Source organism: Micropterus salmoides, unplaced genomic scaffold (assembly GCF_014851395.1).
Source record: "Micropterus salmoides isolate LMB-PRFRI ecotype aquatic unplaced genomic scaffold, ASM1485139v1 Ms_hic_scaffold_15, whole genome shotgun sequence".
Classification (NCBI taxonomy): Eukaryota; Metazoa; Chordata; class Actinopteri; order Centrarchiformes; family Centrarchidae; genus Micropterus; species Micropterus salmoides.
This window is the reverse complement of record NW_024040596.1, coordinates 10448637-10473594: the sequence shown is the minus strand read 5'-3', so window position 1 is coordinate 10473594 and position 24958 is coordinate 10448637. Positions and strand designations below refer to the sequence as shown.

General features: G+C 41.6%; 1 protein-coding gene across 3 annotated transcripts in view; it reads right to left on the bottom strand.

The window, feature by feature from the left end:
- The window catches only part of LOC119903947 (E3 ubiquitin-protein ligase SH3RF3-like), a 102666-nt gene that overhangs the window by 4467 nt on the left and 73241 nt on the right, over positions 1–24958 (bottom strand). For 2 of the 3 annotated variants that reach the window (XR_005444633.1, XM_038720268.1), the window contains exons 4-9: positions 20617–20925; positions 19998–20113; positions 17155–17325; positions 13761–14032; positions 8790–9109; positions 2168–2520 (exon numbers count right to left, since the gene is read on the bottom strand). Coding sequence is in view for 2 of the 3 variants with exons in the window: in XM_038720268.1 (XP_038576196.1) it covers positions 2168–2520; positions 8790–9109; positions 13761–14032; positions 17155–17325; positions 19998–20113; positions 20617–20925 (1541 nt within the window). In the remaining variant the exon portion in view is untranslated. The remainder of the gene's footprint in view (positions 1–2167; positions 2521–8789; positions 9110–13760; positions 14033–17154; positions 17326–19997; positions 20114–20616; positions 20926–24958) is intronic. The other variant, XM_038720269.1, reaches the window with a different exon arrangement.

Genomic DNA, 24958 nt, shown 5'->3' with positions numbered 1-24958 from the left:
CACACACACGCCGCTGTGGGCAACATGCTGGGTCGGCCCACCTGAAAGAACTTCATCAGTGCAGGTGTCAGTGGAGAGGTTTTTTTATTTTTATTCTTTTATCACTTCTGAGATGTTATTCTTGGTAAACTGTGAATTACAGGTAGGGAAATATCTACTCTGGGAATCTAAGGGACCCATTTATGTTGTGGTGGCAGCCCAGCTGATGGTGAGTGTCCTGTTTATTTCTCCTTTTTTGCTTGTGATTCTGTTTTCCCCTGATGTTCTGTTTATCCTGTTCTCTGCCTGCCTCCCTGTGTCTCCTCCCCTGCGTGTGCTCTCCCTCCCTCTCTCCCTCCGCTCCTGAGCCCGGCCAACGACCCGCACCTGCACCTCGTCAGCCATCTCCTCTGCCTGCCACACCTGCCAGCAATCAGCCGCATCTCTGACAGTACTTCTACCCCGGTTCTCCAGTCACCCCTGCTTGATCGTCGTTGCTGCTTACCCGGTGCCAATTTGCCACTCAAGCGCTTGAGTACTCTGCGCCATTTCTGTTTCCCTGTGCTTTGTTCCCTCTGCGTCTAACCCTGTCTATCTGTCTCCCCTCCAAGTCCACGCACCTCCATCCTCCGTTCCGTCAGCTGGGCTCGCCACCCTGCCCTCTCCCATCGGACCTCTCCCACGGCGTCGTCCCGGCTCCTCTCCTAGCTTCCTCGGCCCTCAGTGCCCCCAGCTCCCTTGTCTCAGTCACCTCGGTTCCCCTTGCCCGTGTTTCCCCGGCGTCCGCCTCTCCCTCACCTCCACTCCCCCAAACCCTTTTCCCCTTGAATAAAGCCTGTTCTGCCTGAGTGTTGCATTTCAGTCCACTCTGTCCCCACACCACAGCAGATTAAAGGATTCTTGGAATCATCTGTATATTTTGTGGTGACATGTTCCCTCAACCTGCCTGGCTTACCTCATTAAGTAATTTCTTGCATTTCCCTGAATGCCTTTTGACAACCCCCTGAGGCATTTGATGTTTGTAATAGCAGGTTATTTATAAAAACAGCTGTGTAGCATGTGTATTATTGTGGCGTTCACCGACCTACTGCAGATACCTCCACTATACAGACTCCTGGTGTCTTTTACTAAATTATCTTCTACCTGTGTGATTAAATGTTGGTGCAGAATGGCAGCTGTAGCCCTTGATCTTTAATTCATTTCTGTCATCTGTCAACAAAATGTTCACTGTTTGAGTTCACTGAAAACTAGTTTCAGACTGTGTGACAGCTACTCGCTCAGTTATTTTCCCTTGAACAGTCACTCCTGCAACACATATTTGAAGAAATCCGAATGTGACTGCTTCCACTTGGCTTTGCATGAAAAGCTGCTTTGTGAAGCATGACAATACCAATGTGTTTTTTGGCCTAAACACAGCTGTGTTATTCATGTATCTGGAATTATTCAAAGCCAGTAAGCGTATATCATCTGTTATTATACCCACTGTGACTGCGTTTTGGTGTAAGGGCTGTCCCACGGGTTTGACATTTACCAAAATATTGGTAAGACAAGATTTCTACCCTCCCTGATTCTCTCTCTCTCTCTCTCACACACAAACATTGCTGCCAATAGGATACACCACTTAATGCTTCATGTCTCCTCCAGTCTCTAAGTGTGTTCCTGATTTAACCAGTCTTCTCTGGGGGGCATGAAGTGTGTGTGTTTGTATGAGAGCAGAAGGGTCTGCTGGTTTGTGTATGGTTGTATCAGTCTGGGATGAAAAGATGATCTATTGATCATTCACAGCAGCATTAAGTGTTGCTGGACAGCACTAAGGGTGGGTATAGATTTTAAAGCCCCAGACGATGTGCCAGCAACAAGGACATGGATGGTGCCTTATAGGCTTCCAAGTGAAAATCACCCTGATTAAGTTTATAAGCTTTGTGAGCGGAAGTTACATACTTTGTTTCCATTTATCCTGTGGTTTTAATGTTATTGAGTTTGATAATTATTTTTTTCTTCACAGTGAATCCTAGAGCTTGAGTTAGTTAGACATGACAGTAGATCAAGAATTATGTGTTAATTGTATGTTTTTTAAAAATCATTGTTCTTCTAAACAAAAAAACCCAAATTCCACCACTTTGTCTGAATAATCAAATATTTCTAAATGTCAAAATTTCTGTCTGTGTGGACGTGTGCGCGTGCCCACCTCTCTCTGGACAGGGGCTTGGGTTCAGGCCGAAGGACCATCAAAGCGTTGCCGGCACGTGGTGCCGGGGGAGACTTGGGGAAGTTTGTGTCCAGCGAACCAGACTTCCTGTGCAGAGGCTCCATCCCCATGGCCCCCGCCATATCACTCTCGATTGGACAGGAGCCGGCTCGGCCCTGTGAGGCCATCGGACAGGAACCTGAGCGGGCGTGGTGGTGATGGTGGTGGGGATGGTGGGCAGGGTCGGCCAATGAGGGGTCGTGGGTGGGCGGGGAGGAGGGAGGTGAGCGAGGTTTCTTCTTGGCTGCCGCCCCCGACAAGAGCTTTAATAAGCCTCCTGCTTTCCTCTCCTTCTAAGGACGGAGAGAGTGAGGGAAGAGGACAAGAGACAAGGAGGAACAAGACGACAAAAAACAGAGATGCTGGTGAGAAACACAGGAATATAGGTTTCATAAGGCCTATTTTGAAAAGTGACAAGATGGTAATGACAGTGTTGTCTGTGCAAACCTATATTTAGAATATTTGTTTCCCACAGGGCACAATTACCCTCCCTCCACAATAATCACAAAACACATTTATGAAACAAATATGACACATAGAATAAAAGTGGTAATAAAAGCACATTTGTTTCAGGGCAGACAGCAAAGGTGAGCTCTTTTCCTCTCAATATTCATATGGACAAAGTCTCTGGAATTCCTCGCCTACCTGAGGACAGAGACATTACATTTTTTATGATGCTGTATGTGTTGGATACTGAGGACAGATGTCTTCTACATATTTTGAAATGATCTATTTTGTCCCACATATATGAATAGTTGAACATTTTATACCCAGATTTGCTTTCGCTGTTTGTGTACGCATTAAACAAAGACGTGTTCATTTGTGAGCCTGGTTAGCTGTTTCCCCCTTTCTTCCAGTTTTTACATGCTCTGTAAATGCACAGACATGAGTGTGCTATCATCACAGTGTTTGTTACTAACATTGCCAGATTTGTGAATTCCACCCAAAAGGTTTTAAGTTTGTGTCTTTTAGATTTAAAAATTGAGAATATTCACAGTATGAACGCCTGCTCTGTCGCTTTTCCTTTTTTTAAAGCAGACAGGCAGCTAAACAAAAGGGTTAGCTAATGATCCTTCAAGCTGAATACAGGTACATCTACTGTGCTGGTCTTAGGAATAAACTATATTGATTATAGAGAGAGTGTTTCTCTAATGGAACAAAGTCAGAGTCATGTTTTTCCATTTATGTTTGATTATAGAAAGGCTGTACAATACTGTTCATTCAGTCAAACTCACCAGGAGGACAAAACCACTTTTGTGTCTTTTGCTGCTTGGCATGATTTTAAATTCTCAGCTATGACATTGTGGATCAATACTGAGCATGCCTGAGCATAATTACATCTTTTTTTGTGGATGCATGAAGCCTCCATATCAGCTCTGTCTCAGCCATCTGTTTCCTTAATACATGGGCTGCTGGATCAAGCATCAGGTTTTTTTTTTTTTAACATTCATTATCCATCAAACACTGTCTTTGCATCGCTGTGATGGACTGTTGTCTTCCAAACATGAAAGCAAAAAAACCCAACATGGAAATCTCAGAATACACACTGCCTTGTGATTTTATATTTAAGTCAGGATAAAAGAGAGTCATGACAGCAGCAAAGAGAGGAAGATGCTTCTAAAACGCAATCTGTAGCTCAGTGACATCCAAACTACGGCAAACATGACAAACATGATCAATATTTCTCAGCATCTGCCACCACACCATATGCAGACTTTTTAGTGTTTTACCACACTCCATCACACAGCCAAGCGAGTATGAAGACAATATAGTGAAAAAACACATTTCAACTTCAGTGAAGCGTCAAGCACAAAGGGTGAGCACCTTGTCAATGCTTTGAAAAGTGTGGTGATATGTGTGAATGTTCTCTGTGCAACTTGCATAACTAAATGATAAACCACAGTCCATGAGCAGCAACAGAAAACTTTAATGACTTAGTTTTGCAACACAATCATTGGGATCTTCTCACTGCCTCTTAACACGTAGCGAGCAGGCAAAGCAAAAGCTGGCTGCTCATAAGTGCAAACCTTGTGACCTCGGAAGAAACCTCTCTGCAGTCTTAGTTGATCATTCATTATTGGTTAAGGACTTCTCTCTGTGCTGTCTTCATATGAGAGTACTTGAGGCCCTCATCTCCTTTGCTCCAGTTCGAATTACTTGTTCAAATTATTATTATTATTAATTATTATTATTAAACGTGCTACAGTGTACATTTGATGTATTAAATACTGTACATCCTATTAACATTTTTAAACAAACACGGAGAGCTTTCTCTGGATAATCATGACACCTTTTCAGTATATTTTAAGATATATCTATTTTTTTATCACTTTTTTCTACTGCCAGCTGATGCTGCCAACTAGCCTTGTGGTAGATCTGCCCAGCTGTCACACCAAATTTGCAAGCCTTTGCGGATGGCTCCGTCATACTGTTGGCTACTGAACAGGCTTGAAGCAAACTCTGCCTGTGCTGTTCTTTCTTTCTTATTTATTATCTTGTTAACTAATAATGCCAAACATAGACACTCACAGTTCAGACACTGGTTGTCTCTGAATGAAATTGGGGCCTACGTTATAATCTAAACTGTAAATAAATAGGGCAAAAGAACTGTGGAACGTTGACAGATTTTCATTTCATAAAAAAAAAATCAAATAATTATACACTCACCATTCACACACTGAGCCTAAGTGCTCAAACAGAAACTAACATTCACACACATTCATTCATACGGAACAGCCACCAGGGACAATTCAAGGTTCAGTATCTTGCCCAAGGACACTTTGACATGGAGCCTGGAGGAGCTGGGGATTGAACCGCCAACCTTCCGGTTAACGGGGAACCCACTCAATCTCCTGAGCCGCCATAAGGAAGGAGAATTAACAGTCCTAATGACCAGTGTTACTATAGAGGTGGGACACCACAGAAAAAGATGCTTACCAAGCAAGAGAGGCTGTATAAACACTTTGACTCAGCAGACCCACTATGGAAAATTAGCAGCATTCCTTCTTCTTGCACTGCAAACACTATTGTTTTAGAAAGCTGAATTTCCCTAAATACCACGCCAGAGGGTGTAGGAATGTATAGCCCCCCCCCAAATATAAATCACTTTTACATAAATCTAACGATGCAATGTACTGAAATATACACACATAAAATGTTCCACTGCTTTGGCAACACGTTTAACCTAAAGCTTGTTTGAATTTTAATTTGGGAAGGAGGAGAAGTAGGAGAGGGAAAAGATGAACAGATGGGGAGAAAATGGTGGAATATACAGTAGAAGGGGAAAGGAACGGAGGAGGAGAGGGCAAGACGTAGAGGGGAGGGAGGAAAGAAGGAGAGTAAAGGTGGAGAGGAAGGATGGAGAGAGAGGAAGAGAACAGGAAGGACAAAGAGAACACAGGGATGTAGAAATACATGGGAGGAGGGAGGTGGGATTGAAAGCGACAGAAAAAAAGTGAATAATCACTCCCTCTCTTCTTTCATCTGCAGGCTTAAAGGCTTAATCTGCCTCCTGTGAGTGTGTGTGCCCGCCTGTGTGTCGGTGTATAAACGGACGAGTCGACGAACTGCTGCTGCTGTTCCAAAGTGAACCGCCAGATGGAAGCACACACTCACAACTTAACCTTTCATTCAGGCACTGGAGGAATACCTTGCTCTGCGGCACACTGGCAGGATGCTGAACTGAACTGAACCTGTAGTGTTTACTTTCTTCTTCTCAATTCCTTTTACATACTGGTATGTAAATAAACAGTATGTATGCTTGTGTGTAAAGTTTTTTTCCATTCCAAACACAAGTTTTATTAAAAAACAATCGCACCAGTGAAGATTCCTGTGCCAATGATGAGTCCATTGATAAATGCAGGTTTTGAACCGAGTAGATGCAAGGGTGTTAAGATTTCTCAGGGTTGAGAGGAATGATGCTCTGAACACCAGTTTCTGTCCACCCACCAAGCCAATTACTTGCCCACGCTCACTCTTAAAATGCTTTTAGGGTAAATTATGTGAAAGAAAAAAACATTTAAAAACTACAATTACCACCCCAAAGTTTTTCGTCTCCACCAACAAGTCAAGCTGCAGTGTATATCCATGTGTGTCCAGATAGAAAGAACTGGAAGAAAGTGATAAAGTTATAAAGTAACACTCTAAATGGCTAAATGGAAGTTGTCATAATATTTTATATTTTTGTTCTGATCTATTCTGCTATACAAATAAAGTTATTTTTATTACTAATAATATATATTGTTAAACTGATTAATGAAGGACTATCTTAGATGTATTACACATGGAATCGCCCAATGTATTCTTAAATTAAATTAAAACTGCAAGCAGAAATGAATGGGCCCTGGCAGGTAAACAGGTAACATAAAATTCACCCCATAAAGTTGGTTGTCATGAAGAGGGAATAAGCTGAGACCAAAAACCGCTTCTTTGTACCAGGCTGTAAAGATGTTTACTTCTTTTAAGCAGGGCATTTTAACATCGGGATCTTTGGATACTGACTTGCTTTTGATGCCAGCCTCAAGTGGCCATTCGAGGAATTGCAGATTTTGGCACTTTGAGTTGGCTTCATATTTCAGCCATTTCGAAGAATGGCCAAACTCCTGCATTTCATTTCGTTGGCAGCTTCCCTGCTAGTGCGCAGACTTCTTGGAAATGGTGTACAAACACATCTCAATGTCCAACGTGATATGTGTCTTTAACGCTGGCTGTGCTCTAGACAGTGTGTCAAACACAAATTATCCCAACGTCCAGACAGTTATTATAACTGCTTCATCATTTCCTCTGTAGCAAAGACTGACTCAACACGGCCTCATCGCAGTACTGTGAATGAGGGTTAGGTTGAACAGTTTATTACAGGATATTATTATGATATAGTATTTTTGGGACTGAGAGTGACAATGATTGATTATTTTGTGCTAATAATAATCCTGCCCAAAAACTAATTTTCTAGTTTTTCTCCATTATTTTTTTAATCTTATAAGGGCGTAAAAGCTTCTAAAACAGCATTTAGATCATATCTGGATGCTAGAGCAAAATCCGTATGGAGAGATTGTTTTGGGTAGAGTAGCAGCTCTTTTTGGCTGGGTAAGGCAAATTGTCACTTCAGATTTATAGATAGCTGAGAAAGATCATTCCAAAACAAACTAGAATGATTTCTAAGGCATTTTTATTTTCTAGGATGCTAGCTCTTTAATATCAGAATGACACAAAAGGATAACATAAACGGTTTATTTTTAACAAATGATACAGCACTTTAACTACCATGTTCCAAATTTTATGCAATATATTCAGCATGAATTATAATCTCTGAAAAAATAAGAGTTCAAGCCATCTTTGAGTGTAACGATGTAAACAAGGCTGCTGCATGCTGTTCCATAGTCAATGAGCTGTTTGTCAGCTCGCCATAGATTAGCTGTCCCAGACAGTGGAGCCAACAGTGAAACAAATGGAGCTGAGACAGATGCAAGCTTTCTGTGCCATCTTTCACTGTCAGTGCAGCCCGGCTTAACATCCACAGCTTTAACACTGCAGATCTCGCAACATATAGGATGGCATTCAGCATTTGTGCCAGCTGCCTGGGTTAATGACACTAACTGAGGTAGGAGAGGACTACTGGCCCATCACACACACACACACACACACACACACAATAGATTTCACATTCACAGAGCCACGGGAAACCTGCATCCTGACATGGTGTTAAAGGCAATTACAGTATCTAAGGTGAGTTTTATTTACAGGATGACTGAAACCTTTAACATTTTCAGGCACCATTGTTTCTTATTTCACCATTTAAATTGTACTTCATTCTCCACTTTATTTTTGTGTTTACTCACTACTTGAATCTGATCCCTTTCCCTTCAGTTTCTTTTTCCCCACACACACGCACACACACACCTACACCTCTGGTCTCTTACTGAAAACACACCGGCTTGCCCCGCCTCTTTCTGTTTCTCTCTCCCTGTGTGTGTCTGTTTTGTTCAGTACCTTTAATAAAAAGCTGAAAAGACACAGAACTTGTCTTTTGGATTTTTCCACCCGCGAGTCTGCTGTTACAGCAGCAGGTGCTCCGCATGCGGAGGCGTCTTGTTAATGACATAGCCCATCAAAACCAAGTACTGAATGACATCTGCACTGGTATGTTCACTGTTCACTGTTGCTTTATCTGGTCTGTGCTTGTAAAATATCCACCGTGTCCGCCTCTTGTAACGTAATACCAGATAACACCTCTCTCTGTTTTCTCTGCAAAATGCTGAAACAGGTTGCAAAATATACCTGGTCGGCCGTTAATACAGCTGGGCCGCCCAGTGAAGTCTACATATGTGGAAAACACGCCAAACGTTCCAGCTCCTTAGTTGTTTTTCTTTGTCTTATATAGTGGTTCATCAATACGTTTTGAATGTTGATCAGAAAAAATAAGTTATTTGAAGACATCAGGATCAGTATCTATTTCCACAGTGGCCCTTTCACAGTATGACTGTTGAATGTTGTCTTAAAACATGGCAATGATATCTGACTTGCAGCTAAAATGTGTTTCTGTGGTGGTGAGGATGAGGCTCACCTTCTCTGCTTTGGGCGTGATGGCACCCTGGGTGTGGGAGGGGCCCGGCAATGGCGGCTGGAGGGGACTGACTGGCTCCCCGTTGAGGAGCACCGCTGACACGTTAGGAGGCGTGAGACAGGAGAGAGGGGAGGAGAGGGGGAGGAGGGGCCGCGAGGCGGGGGAAGAGAGGGGTGAGGGTCCTAAGCTGGGTCCTGGAGACACCATGGAGAGAGGACGACCCGATTGGCCGGGGCAGCGTGAAGGGGAGGAACTCTGAGGACGCAGCGGGGAGATGGCCACTGTGGGACGCTCTGGGCTTCCAGCAGGAGGACTGTGGACTAAAACAGACACATGTGTTAGTACAATTGTGAGAGCCATCAGTCATCACTAGTTCTGTGAGGGAACACGCCAATATTTTGGGAGTCTGACTCAGAGATCTTCTTCCTTATTTGTTGGGGAGAGAATTGGTATCAAAATAATCTGTGTCTCTGGTATGTAGGTCTGTCTGGTCCACTTGCTTTCAAAGACAGACACTCCCTGGTACCTGTAAAATATAGACACACTACTAGATTGTTTTGTGGCAACTTTAGATTACTGTAATGTCTATTTTGATATACTGGGTAATTCAAAATGTAATTACTTGACACAGTGTTCTGCTTAAGTCTTAAAGGCTTAAGCAGAACAGTGGTAAAGGCTGCTGAAGAAACACTCCAGAGAGATGGCCACCCTATCAGAAAGATATAGTAGATGAACGCAATTATTTACAAATTACTGTGTGGGGTCTTGAGGACACCTCACTTGCACATCTTCTGACTAAAACCCATAAACACGGGGAGAACAGGCTAATCTGAGAGGATGCGGTCCAAAATTCAAACTAACTTACTCAAAATGTGAAAAAAATAGAAAGCTTCAAAGAAACTGTGAATAATAAGCTATAACTCAAGGCCCTAATTCTGAACAAACCCCTTGTAGAACTAAAAACTGGCTGCGATAACCTAAGTTTGGAGCACTTTTCTCAGCCTTTGAATTTGTATGAGGACATTTGGTGCTCATTCGGATAAAAGTACACCCACATAAACACACGAACACTTTGCACACACACACACACACACACACACACACACACACACACACACAGTTGCTAGCCACCTGCTCTTCTACACTGCAGTACTCAAGCAGAAATCCATAGAGGCGCATGGGTCATGTGATAAAACCACTAAATGCCAGAACTATGCACATACTTTATTTTGTAATGGAGACCAGATGTGTGTCTGTTTGTGTGTGTGTGTGTGTGAGAGAGACGGAGTGAGAGTGAGAGAGAGAGAGAGAAAGAGAGACAGAGGGAGGAAAAGAGGGAGAGAAAAACAGGGAGAAAAAGGAAGGAGGTAGACAGAGAGAGGCATGAAGCTCTGTCATTACGCCTCCATAAAACAAAAAGCACAGTGATGTCATTCAGCTGTGTGTTTGTGAGCCTGTGTGTGTACGTGGGAGAGAGCACATGTCTGTGTCGGTGTGTGTTATTCTTGGAAGTGTTCTGGCAGTGTGTACTCTTCTGCCTCCCAAAAGAAACCTTCGCCATTATTTTCTTTGAGCGAGACGGAAAAAATACAAAGAGGAAGAGAGAAAGGGGTGCTGGAGAGATGAATAGACTCTGAGTGGAGAACAAGGCTGATATGATCTAGACCTTGTACAGACTCAGGTCTGTGTGTGTTGGTGAGAATTGTGCGTGAGCGTGTGCACGACAGGCACAAACAGTACCACAGCGTGATCAGAGCTCTTAGCAATGTCTTTGAGTTGGGTGCATACTGCATGTGCACAGTTTACATGTTTGAGGGCATGTTGTAACACTGCAACTGTGCCAAATTATTCTGTGAGTTACAGTGTGTTCTTGTAACAATTCTGCAGTAGTGGCTTATGTTTAGTGATGATTCGGTGGGTTCATATTAGGGCTGCACAATTAATTGATATTGATCGCGATTACGATTTTAGCTTCCCACAATTAAATGAACACGATAAACGGTGATATCACCGTTTAAAATGCGTGCTCCGCTCATGGAAAAGTCTCCTGCATATCAAATCAAGCGCTTCCTAAACTTACAGCCAAGGGGAGATTTGGCTGCACGCGCACCCTCCTGCTGCTACAGTCCAGAGTAGACAGTCCACGAGTTCCATGTGTCTGCCGCGCCATGGCTGCCAGAGCTGGTCGCGGCCCTTCTAGTCAAGGGTAAGCAAGAGATCGGACAGTGAAGCCGACCAAAGCCTGCATGGAGGGATCCATGTAGGCCCAAAAATGACGTCAAAACCCTGTGACACCCCGTCACACATGAGAGATGTAACCGTATTGCTTAGATTATAAACTCTCAGCAATCTAAAAAAAATATTCGGCCATCAGTGACGCTGCATTGGTGTTTCACAGGTAAGCCTCGGAGATGGGCTGATTAATCAGTGACAATCCTAGTCAGACAAACACACTGAGCCATGAAACTTTTTGTTGGTGCAGCTACGCAGCTACCAGAATTACGGCGTTTCTGCCGTTGTTCTACGTCATTAAACCACGGATATGCTGCGTGATCATGTGCAGTAGACGCTGGTGCCAACAGGAAGTAGCCCTTTAGTAGTATTTTATTGGTCCAAACCTGGTTTCACTCCTCTCCATTCAAATCAGCGGAGTGGCTTCGTCCACTAATATACTGCCTATGAGTACATACTCCCGATCATAAATCAACAAAAAACACAGTTAAAACAGACAAAAAGAACCATTTCTCTACATATCCTGCTTAATCATAGAAGACGAACAAAAGCAAGCACTGATTACCAAATCAACATCTCATGCAAAATCAGGCAGAAATGATTCTGAAATGCTCCCTGTGGGAGAGCCATGCAGACAACCGAACAAAATGGGGTCACAGAGAACTGTTGCTGGTAAGCAGAGCAGAAGCCATAGGTAGAAGCACAACAAGGACAAAAGCCAACAAAAAACAACAAGCCAACAATGTGCTTGCCTCCTGAAATGAGTCTGAGACGCTGCCAGTGGAAGTTAACGCTGTGCAGAGGACGGGACAAAACCGTGGCGTGGCAGTAGCCGGACTCAGTGGACTCCAGGTAAAATAAAGGAACAGTCTTCTTTTGTTGCAAAGATTTGTACATGCAGAAATCCAGCACACCATGGACTTGAAAATAGTTGCCTGTTTATTTAATTTTTAAAATGTTTTATTTGAAAGTGCAATAGAAATTGTTGTTCCTAAAATAAATGAATAATCGTGATCTCAATATAGATCAAAATAATCGTGATTATCATTTTGGCCATAATCGTGCAGCCCTAGTTCATGTAGTGTAGAGAGAGGTAAGAATGTGGATGAGGTTTACTTCCAGTAACAGTATCATAGTGGGTTCACTATCTATTCTCATACTTGTAGTCAGTCTGGAAAGACCATTTTACTTGGACCACAGTTTTGTCTCAATTTAATCTGCACCTGAACCATCCTCTAATTGTCATGGGAGAAATGTCTGTGTGACTAACTAGTGGAAAAACACTGGCAGTGAACATTTTGCAGATACAGACATCCTCTCATATATGTTGAAGCATTTAATTTACCCCAAAATACACCAGTCCCCAGGAATCTTTCAGTGTGGATGTACTTTGCACGTTCAGTCAAAGGACAGGCAGGTTAGGGCCGACCTGGGGCCCTTAAGGGGTTGAAGACGCTGACAATATAATTGCAATGTCCCTGCCGGTTCCAGTTGCATGTCATTCCTCATCTCTCTCTCCTCATTTCCTATCACCTCTGTACTGTCTCTCCTATCTTAAAAAGGTGAAAATGCCTGAAATAAATAAATCAGGCGGTTACGTGAATTGGAGAGGATACAATATATTGACATTTATACATACAATTTATGGACACAAATATATGTCCACATACTTTAGTGTAGTTTGGGCTGGGGCTGTTTTTCATGATTTGGACTTGGCCCCTTTGTTCCAGTTAAGGGAAATATTACTGCTACAGCACACAATGATATTTTAGTTAATTGTCCACTTCTAACTTTGTGGCAAACTCTTTATTGTTTCAGAATGAAACAGCCATGTACCAAGCCATAAATAAATGGTTTCCCAGTTCCTGGAATGCACAGAGCCCTCTCCAATCCAACACCTTTAAGACAAACTGGAACGCCTACTGCAAGCCAAGTTTTATTGCCCAACATCATTGGCTAACCTCACTGATGCTCCTGTGGCTGAACGGGAGCAAATTCATGGAGACAGGTTACAGAATCTTACCAGAGGAGTGGCTCCTGTTATAGCAGCACATTAATCATGATTTTGGAATGAGTTCAAATGTTCACAAACTTTTGGCCATGTGCTGTATGTGAATGCCACTAACTGGATCTCATCCTTCTCATTCATTTGGGTGTTCATCAAACCTTTTGTAGATCTATTTTGGGGGTTTGCTTTGGTTTAAACATGACTAACCTCCAGTTTTGTCAATGCTGTTAAAGAGGCTGCTGAGAGCACATGCCTGCAAATATTTACATGGTGTAGAGGCTGCTTGAATTAATGAGTGATCAATATTCTATTATTCCGTAATCAGAGACTAAAGGACTAAAATGCTGCAAGGTCCCCACTGATCTGGACTCTGCTCTTTTAGCGCAAGAGGCAATATTGCAGAGCATGAAGTTGAAAAAAAAAGATACATCTCCATGTGATTAAATACTTTATTGTGTAGAGAGATTCACATTTCTCTCTTTCTTGGTCAAGAGAATTATGAATCCTTTACTTAAAATGGTGGTGGGGTCTGTGCCAGTATGATAGCTCATAATAATCAGTAAACATGTGATTGGGATAGATCAATCAACTGTTAAAGGGCAACAAAACTGAAAACACATGCTTCTGAATGTTTAATGAACCCAGTGTAACTATACAGATATAAAAATGCTTCATGATTAAAAGCTATATATATTATGAGTATTTCTACAGTTGCATTTGTTTCTGCTTACCCAGCTGCATTGAGGTGCGTGCCTGGTTAACCGTATGCTGACTAGAGCGCAGGCAGTTCTTCAGCTGGGCGGCAGCAGTTTGCGGCGAGGAGGCGGGACTGACACTGTTAACAGAGTTGACTGAGTTTACCAGTGGGGTGGAGGGACGGGATGAAGAGGGTCCCGAGGACCCCGGGGACGAAGGGTCGGAGATTTTACTCCCCCCTCCACCTCCTCCACCAACTGGACTGGACAAACACGAGCCCCGAGAAGCACCAACTCCAAATGGAGCCCTGCAGAGGAGAGAGGGGAGAGAGTGGGTTGTCACTGAATGTTAATCTGATCAATAAATGCTAGTTTAGCCACGCTAGCAGTGGGGCCCTATACATGGCAATATCTGTCTGTCTGTCCACCACTTTGATCCAGACAGAAATATCTCAACTACTATTAAATGGATTGCCATGAAATGTGGAACAGATATCCATGGTGCCAAGATGATGCATCACAATGAGTTTGGTGAGCACCTGACTTTTCCTCTAGCGCCACCATGAGGTTGATATTTGTGGTTTTGGAACTGTAATAACTTTGGTGATCCCTGACATTTCATCTCACGCCATCATCAGGTTAAATTTAGAATTTGTCTAAAACTTTTGGTTGCAAATTCCCACTTTGTTTTTAGTGCTAATTAGCAAATATTAGCATGCTAACAAGCAAAAAATATGCTTAAACATGGTCACCGTTATACTTGCTTATAACATGTTGTCGTCATGTTAGCACGCTAAAGTTAGCATTCAGCTCAAAGCAACGCTGTGCCTAAGTACAGCCTAACAGACCTGTTAGCATGGTTGTATTGTCTTCTACTCTCGTCTTGTTTAGTATAAAATGTTAATAGCCAGTATTCAGTCTATAATGGCAGAGCAGGAGCTGCAAACGGTACTATTATCCTCTGTCAATGTGAGTGATTTCACTGCTATTATCTGGCCGGTGGATCAGCACGACATGGTGTCTTTCTGTAACATATATGGAGCTGCAGGCTGCTCATGTTTCTGTCTGCAGAGTGCTGAATGGCAGAACAGTGAGCTGAACCTTATTGACTTGGTGGAATTCACATTCTTATGGCTCTCATTGACTTCCCGTCACACACATACAGAGTTATGGCTTTCTGTGTATGTGTGTCCACAAATGGAAACAGCGAAGTTCTTCACACATTCTTTGATTTGAGGTTCTCCACGGACAAGGCACACATGCTTTCATTTGAACTGCTGATTGTGTGAGTTGTGTCAGTAACTTTTGAGATTTCATACAATTTTTTAAGAGCAGACAATCATCCTTTGCACCAAAGCTGCATACTTTCTGCATTTACTCCATTATGATGCGTAACAAATTTTCAAATACATCCAGGATAACAATAATCCAAATGCATTCATGAAGTCTTATGTGGAATCTGATCAAATTTTATGTTGGTATCAACTATCATAATAAATTCCACAACAAATATATAAATATTCCAACTGCATTTAAAAAAATGACATGCCTATTTGGCCTCCTGTATTGGTGTAACTCTACAGTGTGTGTGTGTGTGTGTGTGTGTGTGTGTGTGTGTATGTGCATCTTTGGCAGCCTCTCATTATCATATTGAGAAATTTCTGAGCTGCACTGCAGACAAAAGAGGGGGGAGAAGGAAGGAGGGAGGGAAGGAAGGAGGGAGAGGGTATGCTTGCGTAAAAATAACAAATTGCCTCTCATTTGATTACTCGCCTATCCTGCCTTTCTCTCTCTCTCTCTCCCTCTCTCAGATTGCATAACTGCAGAATGTGAAGCAGTCATTCATATCCACTGGAGAGGGACACCTGCTGTTTTTGAAGCCGTTTCATCTATTGATTTTCTTTTTCTTCTTTCTCCTTCTCCCTCCTCTTCACTCTGTCACTTTCTCTTTCAACTACCTTCTATTTCATTTTCCTCTCATCTTCCTGTACATTGTTCTACCTACTTCACCTTTTTCTTTCTCCATCCCATTCAGTCCCTCCTCTCTGCTCAGTTTCTTTCTCACATGTTCTCTGTCTCTCCTACAGTACCATTTCTTTCTCTTCATCTTCTCATCATATTTCTCACCCTTCCTTCTGCCTTTGTTTTCTTTCCCTTTTCTATTATTCTAATTCTCCCTTGCTTCTCATTTCCTTCCCCTCTCTCATTTTCTCTGACCGCATCACAGAGCAGAATACAGATTAGATGAACAGCAACTGCAAATGTTTTCACGCATACAGGAATAATGAGGGTAATTAAATCGCCAAATATGATTTCAGCACACTCATTTTTTTTATTTATTTGATTTGAGGAATTATGAGTAACACTGTGTAGAATGCCAAAAGTAACGATGATGATGATGATGATGATGATGATGATAATGATGGTGATGATAATCTGCACAGAGTATGTGGTAGCCTAACATTAAAAAGACAGCCAGTATCAACTGACTGCGTCTTTAAATCAAATTTGAAATATCTCAGGTTTTGTAAGGTCTCTTAAAATCTGCTTTCCTACTTAGAGTTAAATCAGATTTTAAGACTCATCTTAGAAAAAGATTTGTACATACAAATCTAAAATTTCCAAAAGAGATTGATTGGTTTGAACTGATTTTCACCTGATTTCCATTCTATTCAAAGTGGTTTTGTTTTCTGTTGTAAAGGACAGTGTTCACAGCAGTGTACAGTCACTTCCTGATAAGCACTTCTCAGAATATGCCTCTGGTGGATTCGCTGTTGTGACCAAATGATTTTGGTAGTTTTGGTGGCCAGAGGTGAAAGCAGAGTCCTGACAAAGCAGGGCACAGTGTGGCGTAGAGGCTAAAGCGGAAAGAATACATTATCAGCACGAAGTATCCGCAGATTGCACCTCCGCCAACTGAAGCCCAAAAAATTGCTTTTTGGGGCGTGCCTTTGTGACAAGAGGCACTCTGAATACACGGAAACACACGTGCAATTACATGCCATAACAAGTACCAAAATTGCACTTCTCCGCCTGATCTGTATTTGGGTTCAGTTGGAGCCAGGAAATATCCACCAAAAATTACAATGTAAATTACAGTGTACAAATTACAGCAATGTTACCACTGCCTGTGAGGAGAAAATTAGGGGCCTTAGACTGATTGTGTTGGCTTCATGACAAAAACAAGTGAACTGAATGATAAGTAAAGCAAAGGTTTGAAAAAACAGCTGTTTAAAACTGCATATATAAATGCCATAAATGTTTTCATTGATTTCAAAGGTTTCATTGGCTTCAGTGCAAAAAGAGAAGGAGCTATCCTTCAAGCTTCATCACCACCACTAATATGACAGCTACTTTATCTGGATGCTGCAGAAGCTGTATCTCCACGATACCCTCCACCCTCTTCATGCCAAAGCCTGAGCTCACTGACCTGGACACGGGGGTGACATAGTTTCCTGGGAAGACACCGGAGGCAGCGGTTCTCAGTGAGGTGCCCTTGAACCATCCGTCCTGACACTTCTCTGTCACCCGGTACATCTCCCCTTTCCTAAGTTCAAGCTCATCAGCCTTCTGGGGCTTGTATGCGTATAGAGCCAGATATCTGGGGAACAAAAGCAACAGATAATATGTAACAGTGAGTCAATTCTGCAGGAAATATTGAGAAACTGTTCACTAAATAACAATTATTTCCCTTGTGGATTACCCCTAATATGTATTATGCAAAGTAAAAGCAAAACCATTACAATTCAAATAAATCAATGAATAAAGAAATGTAAAACATTAGCAAATGAATGAACTAAAAAACAAGTACAAATGTCTGTCAGTATGCTAAGAAGGAAGGAGAGAATACCACATTTCACTGCTCTTTTATTTAAATCAGAAGGCAAATAACTCGTCCGGTATCAAGATAATGACAAATTCCATTTTTTCCAAACAAAATAAATAGTGTATTTCTACACATCTTATCTTTAGTTGTTTAACCGAGATTTACTGTGCAGAGGAACAAACTATGGAAGCATATAAGGGACTATATTAAAATGATAATGTAAACTTGAAAATGAAATTCCAAAATGGCATTATCATTGTCCACATGTGTTATTTGAGTAAAAATTAAAAAGCAAAAATCCAATTTGCATTTTCCCAGACTTTTTTATGACAATATTAAAATGAAAATGGAAAAGCTGACATTTAATTTCCAAAGTTGTACCCCGCAGTGGGCAATATTCAAATGTTAATTTAAAATATAAAAGTAAAATGCAATATAAATAATGTAACCTGATTTTCCATTTATACAAGCAATATTTAAGTCAAATTCATAGTGGCATGTTCATTGAATTATATTTTTTGGGGGGGATATATAATATATTGCAATAAACTATGAGCTATAGCACAGCCATTACAAAAATCTCTTATTATAAAAAAAAAAAGGCCGACTCGCATCAAATCAAAGATGGATTACTGCTTTAATATTGCAGTGTATCCTGGGATTCATTAAATCATTAAGGATAATTCAAGTCATTAGTAGTAATGTGACCACCAGAGGCTGACTGAATGATTTTTTCCCCTCCAAAATTCTATGGTAAGCCATGCAAAGGTACTTAATCAATATGTCCTTGTTTACCTGCCTGCTAACTGGTACACTGATGAATGCAGTACTTAGCATCTCACTATATGTGATTATGTTTATGCATTGAGTATTGTGTATTTCCTTTGACTTAACATATAAATGAGTTTCTGGTTCTGTCGCTGGGAGACATTCGTAGTATGTGGTGCCAAACTCCGACAGAAGATGATAAGACCACAGAGTAAACAAGCCCTATATGTGCTGCCTCCTGGTTGCCATGGTAACAGATGTGGGGACCATCTCCTGTCTCCCCATGGCAACAGGAATAGTTGCCAGGTCAAGATGGAAACGTCCGACCTCATCAGAAGAACAAACCCAACACGGACATGTGTGTATTAATTGTATGTGTGTGTGTATGTGAGCCAGTGTCCTTGTATGTGTGTGTGTATGTGAGCCAGTGTCCTTGTGTGTGTGTGTGTATGTGAGCCAGTGTCCTTGTGTGTGTGTGTATGTGCCCAGCGCTACTTGGAATGTGATATTATTGAAGCTAACAACATTGCTGTATTTGACTCACATCCTGCAGGTAAGACACCAGTTAACAGTAAACAGCACACACACACACACACACACACACACACACACACACACACACACACGTGTGTAGTTTTACTTTTACTATATTTGTGAGGACCACCATTGCCATAGTGCATTCCATGGCGCCTTAACAAAACCATACACCTGATTCTAACCTTGGAAGAGGTGAGGACTGACCAAATCTCTATCCAAAAATATCCCAAACTGTCCTCACTCTCAATGTCTAAAGCTCAAATTGGTCTGCACAAAGACAAAAGTACAAGAGCACAAACACACACTCACCTTGAAGATACCCATATCTTTCTGGCAGGTACTTGGTAGATTAATTACGAGGTAAATTATAGAACAGTCTTGCTCAGCGTTGGAGTCTCACCAGCCATCTGGAAGTGACTAGTGAGGTTACATTTCCACAAGAATTTAATTGTGTTTGTGAGTGTGTGTCAGGTCGGTTTTGGCTCCTTATCCATTCTAGAAATTATCAACTTGTGAAGTAATTTAAATCAATAGCAAAGCCTCTACCTGCAGCATGTGTAACCCTACTTAGTTAGTCTCTTCTGAGTTGTGTACCGAGTGCTCTATTGTAATATCAGCATATAGAATGTTTCAGCAAATTTGGCCAGATCCATTTTAAAAAAGAAAAACAAATCCCCCTATAATCCCTAAAAAGCTGAAACATGTCAGCATGAGAGTTGCGCATATATTCTGAACTAAATGTATATCTAATCCTGCATTTGTTTGTAGAGACTAAACACTTCGTTGTTCATTAATGAAAAAATGGTGTAAAGTGTAAGCCATGGTTGTGCTGTTGAAAGCCTAGTTATAAAACACTGATGTAAGCATCACAACTGAGGGAATGGTGTGTGACTGTAGTTTTTCCTTTCTGAGGGGGATTTCATCCTTGACCAGTGGAGGAGTAAATGTGGTTGCAGAGGTGGTGGAACATGGCCAGTAACCCCAGGCACAAAAGAGGAAATATTTTTAACGCTGCCAGGAGGCGGAGTCTGAAATCATGGTTGGATCACATATCCACTCTGTTGAAAAACTGAACGGGAAGGAGGAACTAAAAAACCCAGGTCGCAGGTGGGTGAGCTGACAGCACCCCGAGGTATACTCACATGTTGAGTGGCAGCTGCACCTTGGCATGGGCCAGCAGCTCAGAGGTTATGGATGCCACTTTGGGGGGCACCAGCACCCCCGCTGAGGAAGGAGAGGGACCCGGCTGGGATACATCCTAAAGACACACAGCATACAATGTGAGTGGTTTCATTTAAAATAAAACATTACCTATTACAAAATGTGACAGCAGCATCTCTAGCTGTGAATTCAACCAGGGGCAATAAATGAAAAAGCAGTCTCCAGTCTACAGCTATCAAAAAGAGGAATGTTTTTATTCACATGGAACTGTCACAGTAGGTGGTTGGGGCATAAGATCATAAAATCTAGTGGAAATGGACTGACAAAAGTGAACTTTTCCAAAATGTACGTGAATGTGTTCAATATATGCTTAGAGATTGACTAAGAAATCAGCTGGGATGGCAAATTCTGTATATCAGCATTACTGTATATGTTGGCTGATATATAACAATAAAATGCAGAACAAAAAGATATGTTAAAGGTGGTTAGAAAAATAAAAAAATAATATGGCATTAATCAGCTTAATCAGCACTGTGTCCCACACAGCTTTTACACATATTATGCTAATTACAGTGTGAGTGTGTGTGTTTGCGTGTGAACCTGGATGCGTGCAGCGGCCCTGGGGTCAGAGGAGCTGATGAGGACGGGGTGGGAGATCTCCATACTGTGTCTGTTGTTAAGCTGGGCTGCCCTCTGGCTGACAGACAGCGCTGAGAACGAATGCCTCTTCTTGGCGTTTTTCTTCCCTTCGCCTCTCCGATGGCCAGAGCCATTTCCATTGGACGGGGATGCGGTGGGGGAGGGGCCAGGAGTGCAGGGGCCCAACGGGGCTGGCTCAGAGCTGGGACCTGGAACGTTAGTAGGGGTGGGCTTGTCGATCTCCATCAACTGCTTGGCTGTTTCATTTAACTGGAGGAGAGCACAGGCGGTGAGGAGGGGAGAACAGAAGAAGGAAGGAGAGAGGAGGACAAGAGAGAAGAGCGGAGAAGTTCAGGTGTTAGATTTCAGTCCTCAGTGGTTCACATCCATAACAAGATCCTCAGCACACACAAGAAGTGTGTTTGTGTGGCCTTTCCTCGCTTGTTCTTGTTGGCAGCTTTTCAAACCAGCAACATAACAATCATCACTTACAATCAATCAACAGCTGTTCTAGTGAGACTCCCTCTGTGTAACACACACTCTCACTGTCTCTCTTTGTCAAATAACCCACCCAAACGTGAGCATCCCTAGAGCTTGGCAGGATTATTCTTCCTCTCCTCACTTTGGTTTCATTTCAGTTCAAACTTGGGTAAAATCTGATACATTAAAAGTTATCTAATTTTTAAAACATAAGAATTCCACCTTTTTCATACATAAGGACAGTGTTTGATGGTCCACCTTAGTTTACCTGTAAGAATTTCACGATGTTTTAAGTAATTTTCACAGTTAAAAAGAATCCCTCCAACTCGATTGTATGCCAAATATAATCACCAAGTCCCTGATTTAACAGTTCGGTTAATCCAAAACATCCTTGACTGGGTAACAAAGAAATGACATGTCTGATGACTGTCTGCCCCCCTGTCCGGCCCGGTGACAAACCAATACATAATTCAATAAATAATAAAACAGACAAAGGAGAATATTAATACTCTCTTGTTAAAGTAAAATCTGTCTGGCACAATATGGTATCCAGCTCATCATACTCTATACCAGGCTGCTGGGCAGGACAGGTTTAAAAAAAAAAAAAAAAAAAAAAAATACAAACAAAGAAATGATGATGACAAATAACAGACACACAGAAACTAACACAAACTTCTTTCCCTGGTTGTCTTTTCAGTTCCATGACACCTTTGGGAATAATGAAGCAAATTAGCCTATATGTATAATCTTTGCACTTGATTTTGATGTTTCAGATTTGATTCAATATTGTGTAAGATTAGTATAAAGACGGATTTCTGAAAATAACTTGTGAAGAGAGCAGCATGATGAGGAATTGTGCAATACCCACAAAAGTGATGGGTGTGTGACCTGAAGATCTGTCGTCTTACCCTTTTCTAATGAAGATCACAATGGAAATAAACTTTTAGCTGTATCACGTTTTTATGCTCCACAATTTTAATTCCTTGTCAGGAGTGATTGTAGCCTTGTATTTACTTTTAGTATTACCAGACAACTGTGAGAAATAAACACTGCTTCTAGCACAGAGCTGCATATATTGAATGGTTTTGTCTAAGCTTTTTTTGTTGCACCAGAAACTGCACAGGAATAAACACCTGGTTTTAAGGTAACTGCCCTCTCTGTTGCTGCATGTTTTTTTTTTATGAGAAGCATAAATTTTGTTATGATTTTTCTAAAATTATCAGGAACAAAAGCAAGGTAGTGAGTCATTAAGTCTTAGGGCTGAAACGATTGATCAATTAATTTGATTACTAAAAAGCAATTGCAAATTCTTGCATCAATGTCCATATAACTACATACAACACTGTTTCGCACAAACATTTATTACTGTCGCACATCGTGCTTACGCTCTGTGAAAAACACGACGTGATTATGATGGCGCTTTTTGCAAAGTGGAGGAAGAGAGAGAAAATAAGTATGGGATTATTTCAAGCTAAAAGAAAAGAACAGGTAGGTAGGTTTATTGTGAAATTGAGTTTTGTTACTCCTTTATGCTACATAGCAAACTATACATTTACATTTACTTATTTGGCAGACGCTTTTATCCAAAGCGACTTACATTTGAGAAACAACATACAAGCATCAACAAAGCATCAAATACAGCACAAGACAACAACTAACAATACATACTAGTAAGAGCAGCAATAAATACTAGTAAGAGCAGCAATAAATACTAGCAAGAGCTAATAGCACATATCGCATCAATGGGGTAAATACCTAGGGAAAGAAGTGAGAGTTAACAAAAAAGTGCAATCAATATAAGATACAATATACATTAATACAGAGTAAAATATGAAAAATGGTAAACAGAAATAACCTATCATCAATGGTGCAGTGCAGGGGATGAATTAGAGCTTAAGAATCTGATGGCTTGGGGGAAAAAGCTGCTCTGCAGTCTGGTGGTGCGGCAGCAGAAACTTCTATATCTCTTCCCAGAAGGAAGCAGGCTGAACAGGCTGTGGCAGGGTGGGTACTGTCCTTTAGTATCCTTTCGGCTCTGCGTAGGCACCTCACTTCACTGACATCACTGATGCTTGGGAGATGGGTACTAGCAATGATCTTCTGAGCAATTTTAATCACCCGCTGCTCTGTAATATTACAGTCCGTCCACCGCAATGTGGCCTACCAATAGACCATATATAAAAAGGGCCGACCGCAAAGGCACGACGGTGTAATGTTACAGTCCGTCCACCGTAAAACGAAACTTATGTCACCTACCACAACAGCACTTGATCAGAAAGCACCCAGTGTTCTGCCAGTGGACCACAGACAAGGTAACAGTAACAGCAACTTTAGCATTTAACTGAAATCATGATTGATTGTTGAGTTGAAGCTTAGCCAAAGTAAGCCGCAGTCCTCAGCTGAAAATGTACACACGTGCGTTTGTTGTTCTCCACCTGGTTGGGCCGTGAGTTTGGGTTGTAACATCACAGTCAGGAGTTAACTGGGTGTCGGGGAGCTGCAGCTTAGTAAAACTTGTACAGCACTTGGGTGATGTTTGTGTCGGTAAAGTCAATGAAATAATCTGTAGAAGCTTTGAGTTCCCCAGTAACAGATAAATAATTAGACTGATTAAATCCAGTTTTGATGCAGTTTAATATGAGTGAGAGAAGTGAGACATCTAAATTGTGTCTAGTGTCTGATGTCTGCAAACAACATAGTTTTTCATATTGTTTACCAGTATGTACACTGTTCTGGTCAGAGACACTGAAGGAATGAGGTCATGACTTGTATTATTAGCAGTGTTGGTAATGTAAATGTAATGTAAATGTAAATGCTCCGTACTTGTATAGCGCCTTTCTAGTCTTTTCGACCACTCAAAGCGCTTTTACACTACATCTGCATTCACCAGTCACACACATTCATACACTGAGCCTAAGTGCTCAAACGGAAATTAACATTCACACTCATTCGTACACTGGCGGAACAGCCGCCAGGGGCAATTCGGGGTTCAGTATCTTGCCCAAGGACACTTCAACACGCAACCAGGGGGAGCCAGGCATTGAACCGCCGACCTTCCGATTAACGGCCAACCCGCTCTACCTCCTGAGCCACAGCTGCCCCAAAGTAACGCGATTACAGTAATGCATTACTTTTTGCTGTAATGCAGTAATATAAATATCATTACTAAAAAAAAGCGTTAATATTATAACCGTTACAATCTAAGTAACGCAAATGACAGTAACTAGTAATCTATAATGTATTACATTTTGGGAGTAACTTGCCCAACAATGATCATTAGTGTGGTCCAGGTCAGTGCTATCACTGCTACTAGCTGCCATTTCACAATGCAATCCCTGTGTCACATTAGCTAGCTAAAGTTGACACTAGTTTATCAGAGTGGTGTGAAAAAAGTTGTGGAAATGTGAGGATTGGTGTTCCAAAAACATTTAGTTAAGCAGCAAGTTGTAATATTTTAGAAATGCTGATAAAGCTCATATATGAGCTATCATGACATTGTGCCAATTTGTTTTCTGCCCTGTGGCTGTGAGCACATCTTGATTTTAAATGGGAAAAACAGTCTACAGTTGGAAAGCTCAGTGACGGATTTTTATGTGTGTGGACAATTATGGTGTTTAGCAGTTTAGGTAGCCACATAAGTAGCCTGATTGTTATATGGTACATGTTCCATGTCCCGTCCAATCACTCATCTACACAGTCACTACAAGCAGGCCGGTGCTCATTAATTCTGCTACACTCACACTGCTTCTCAATGTTCCTGAACTACCTGCTGCACCTCCCCAGGCTCATTCTGCACTACCATTAACTGGCTTCAAAAGATTTT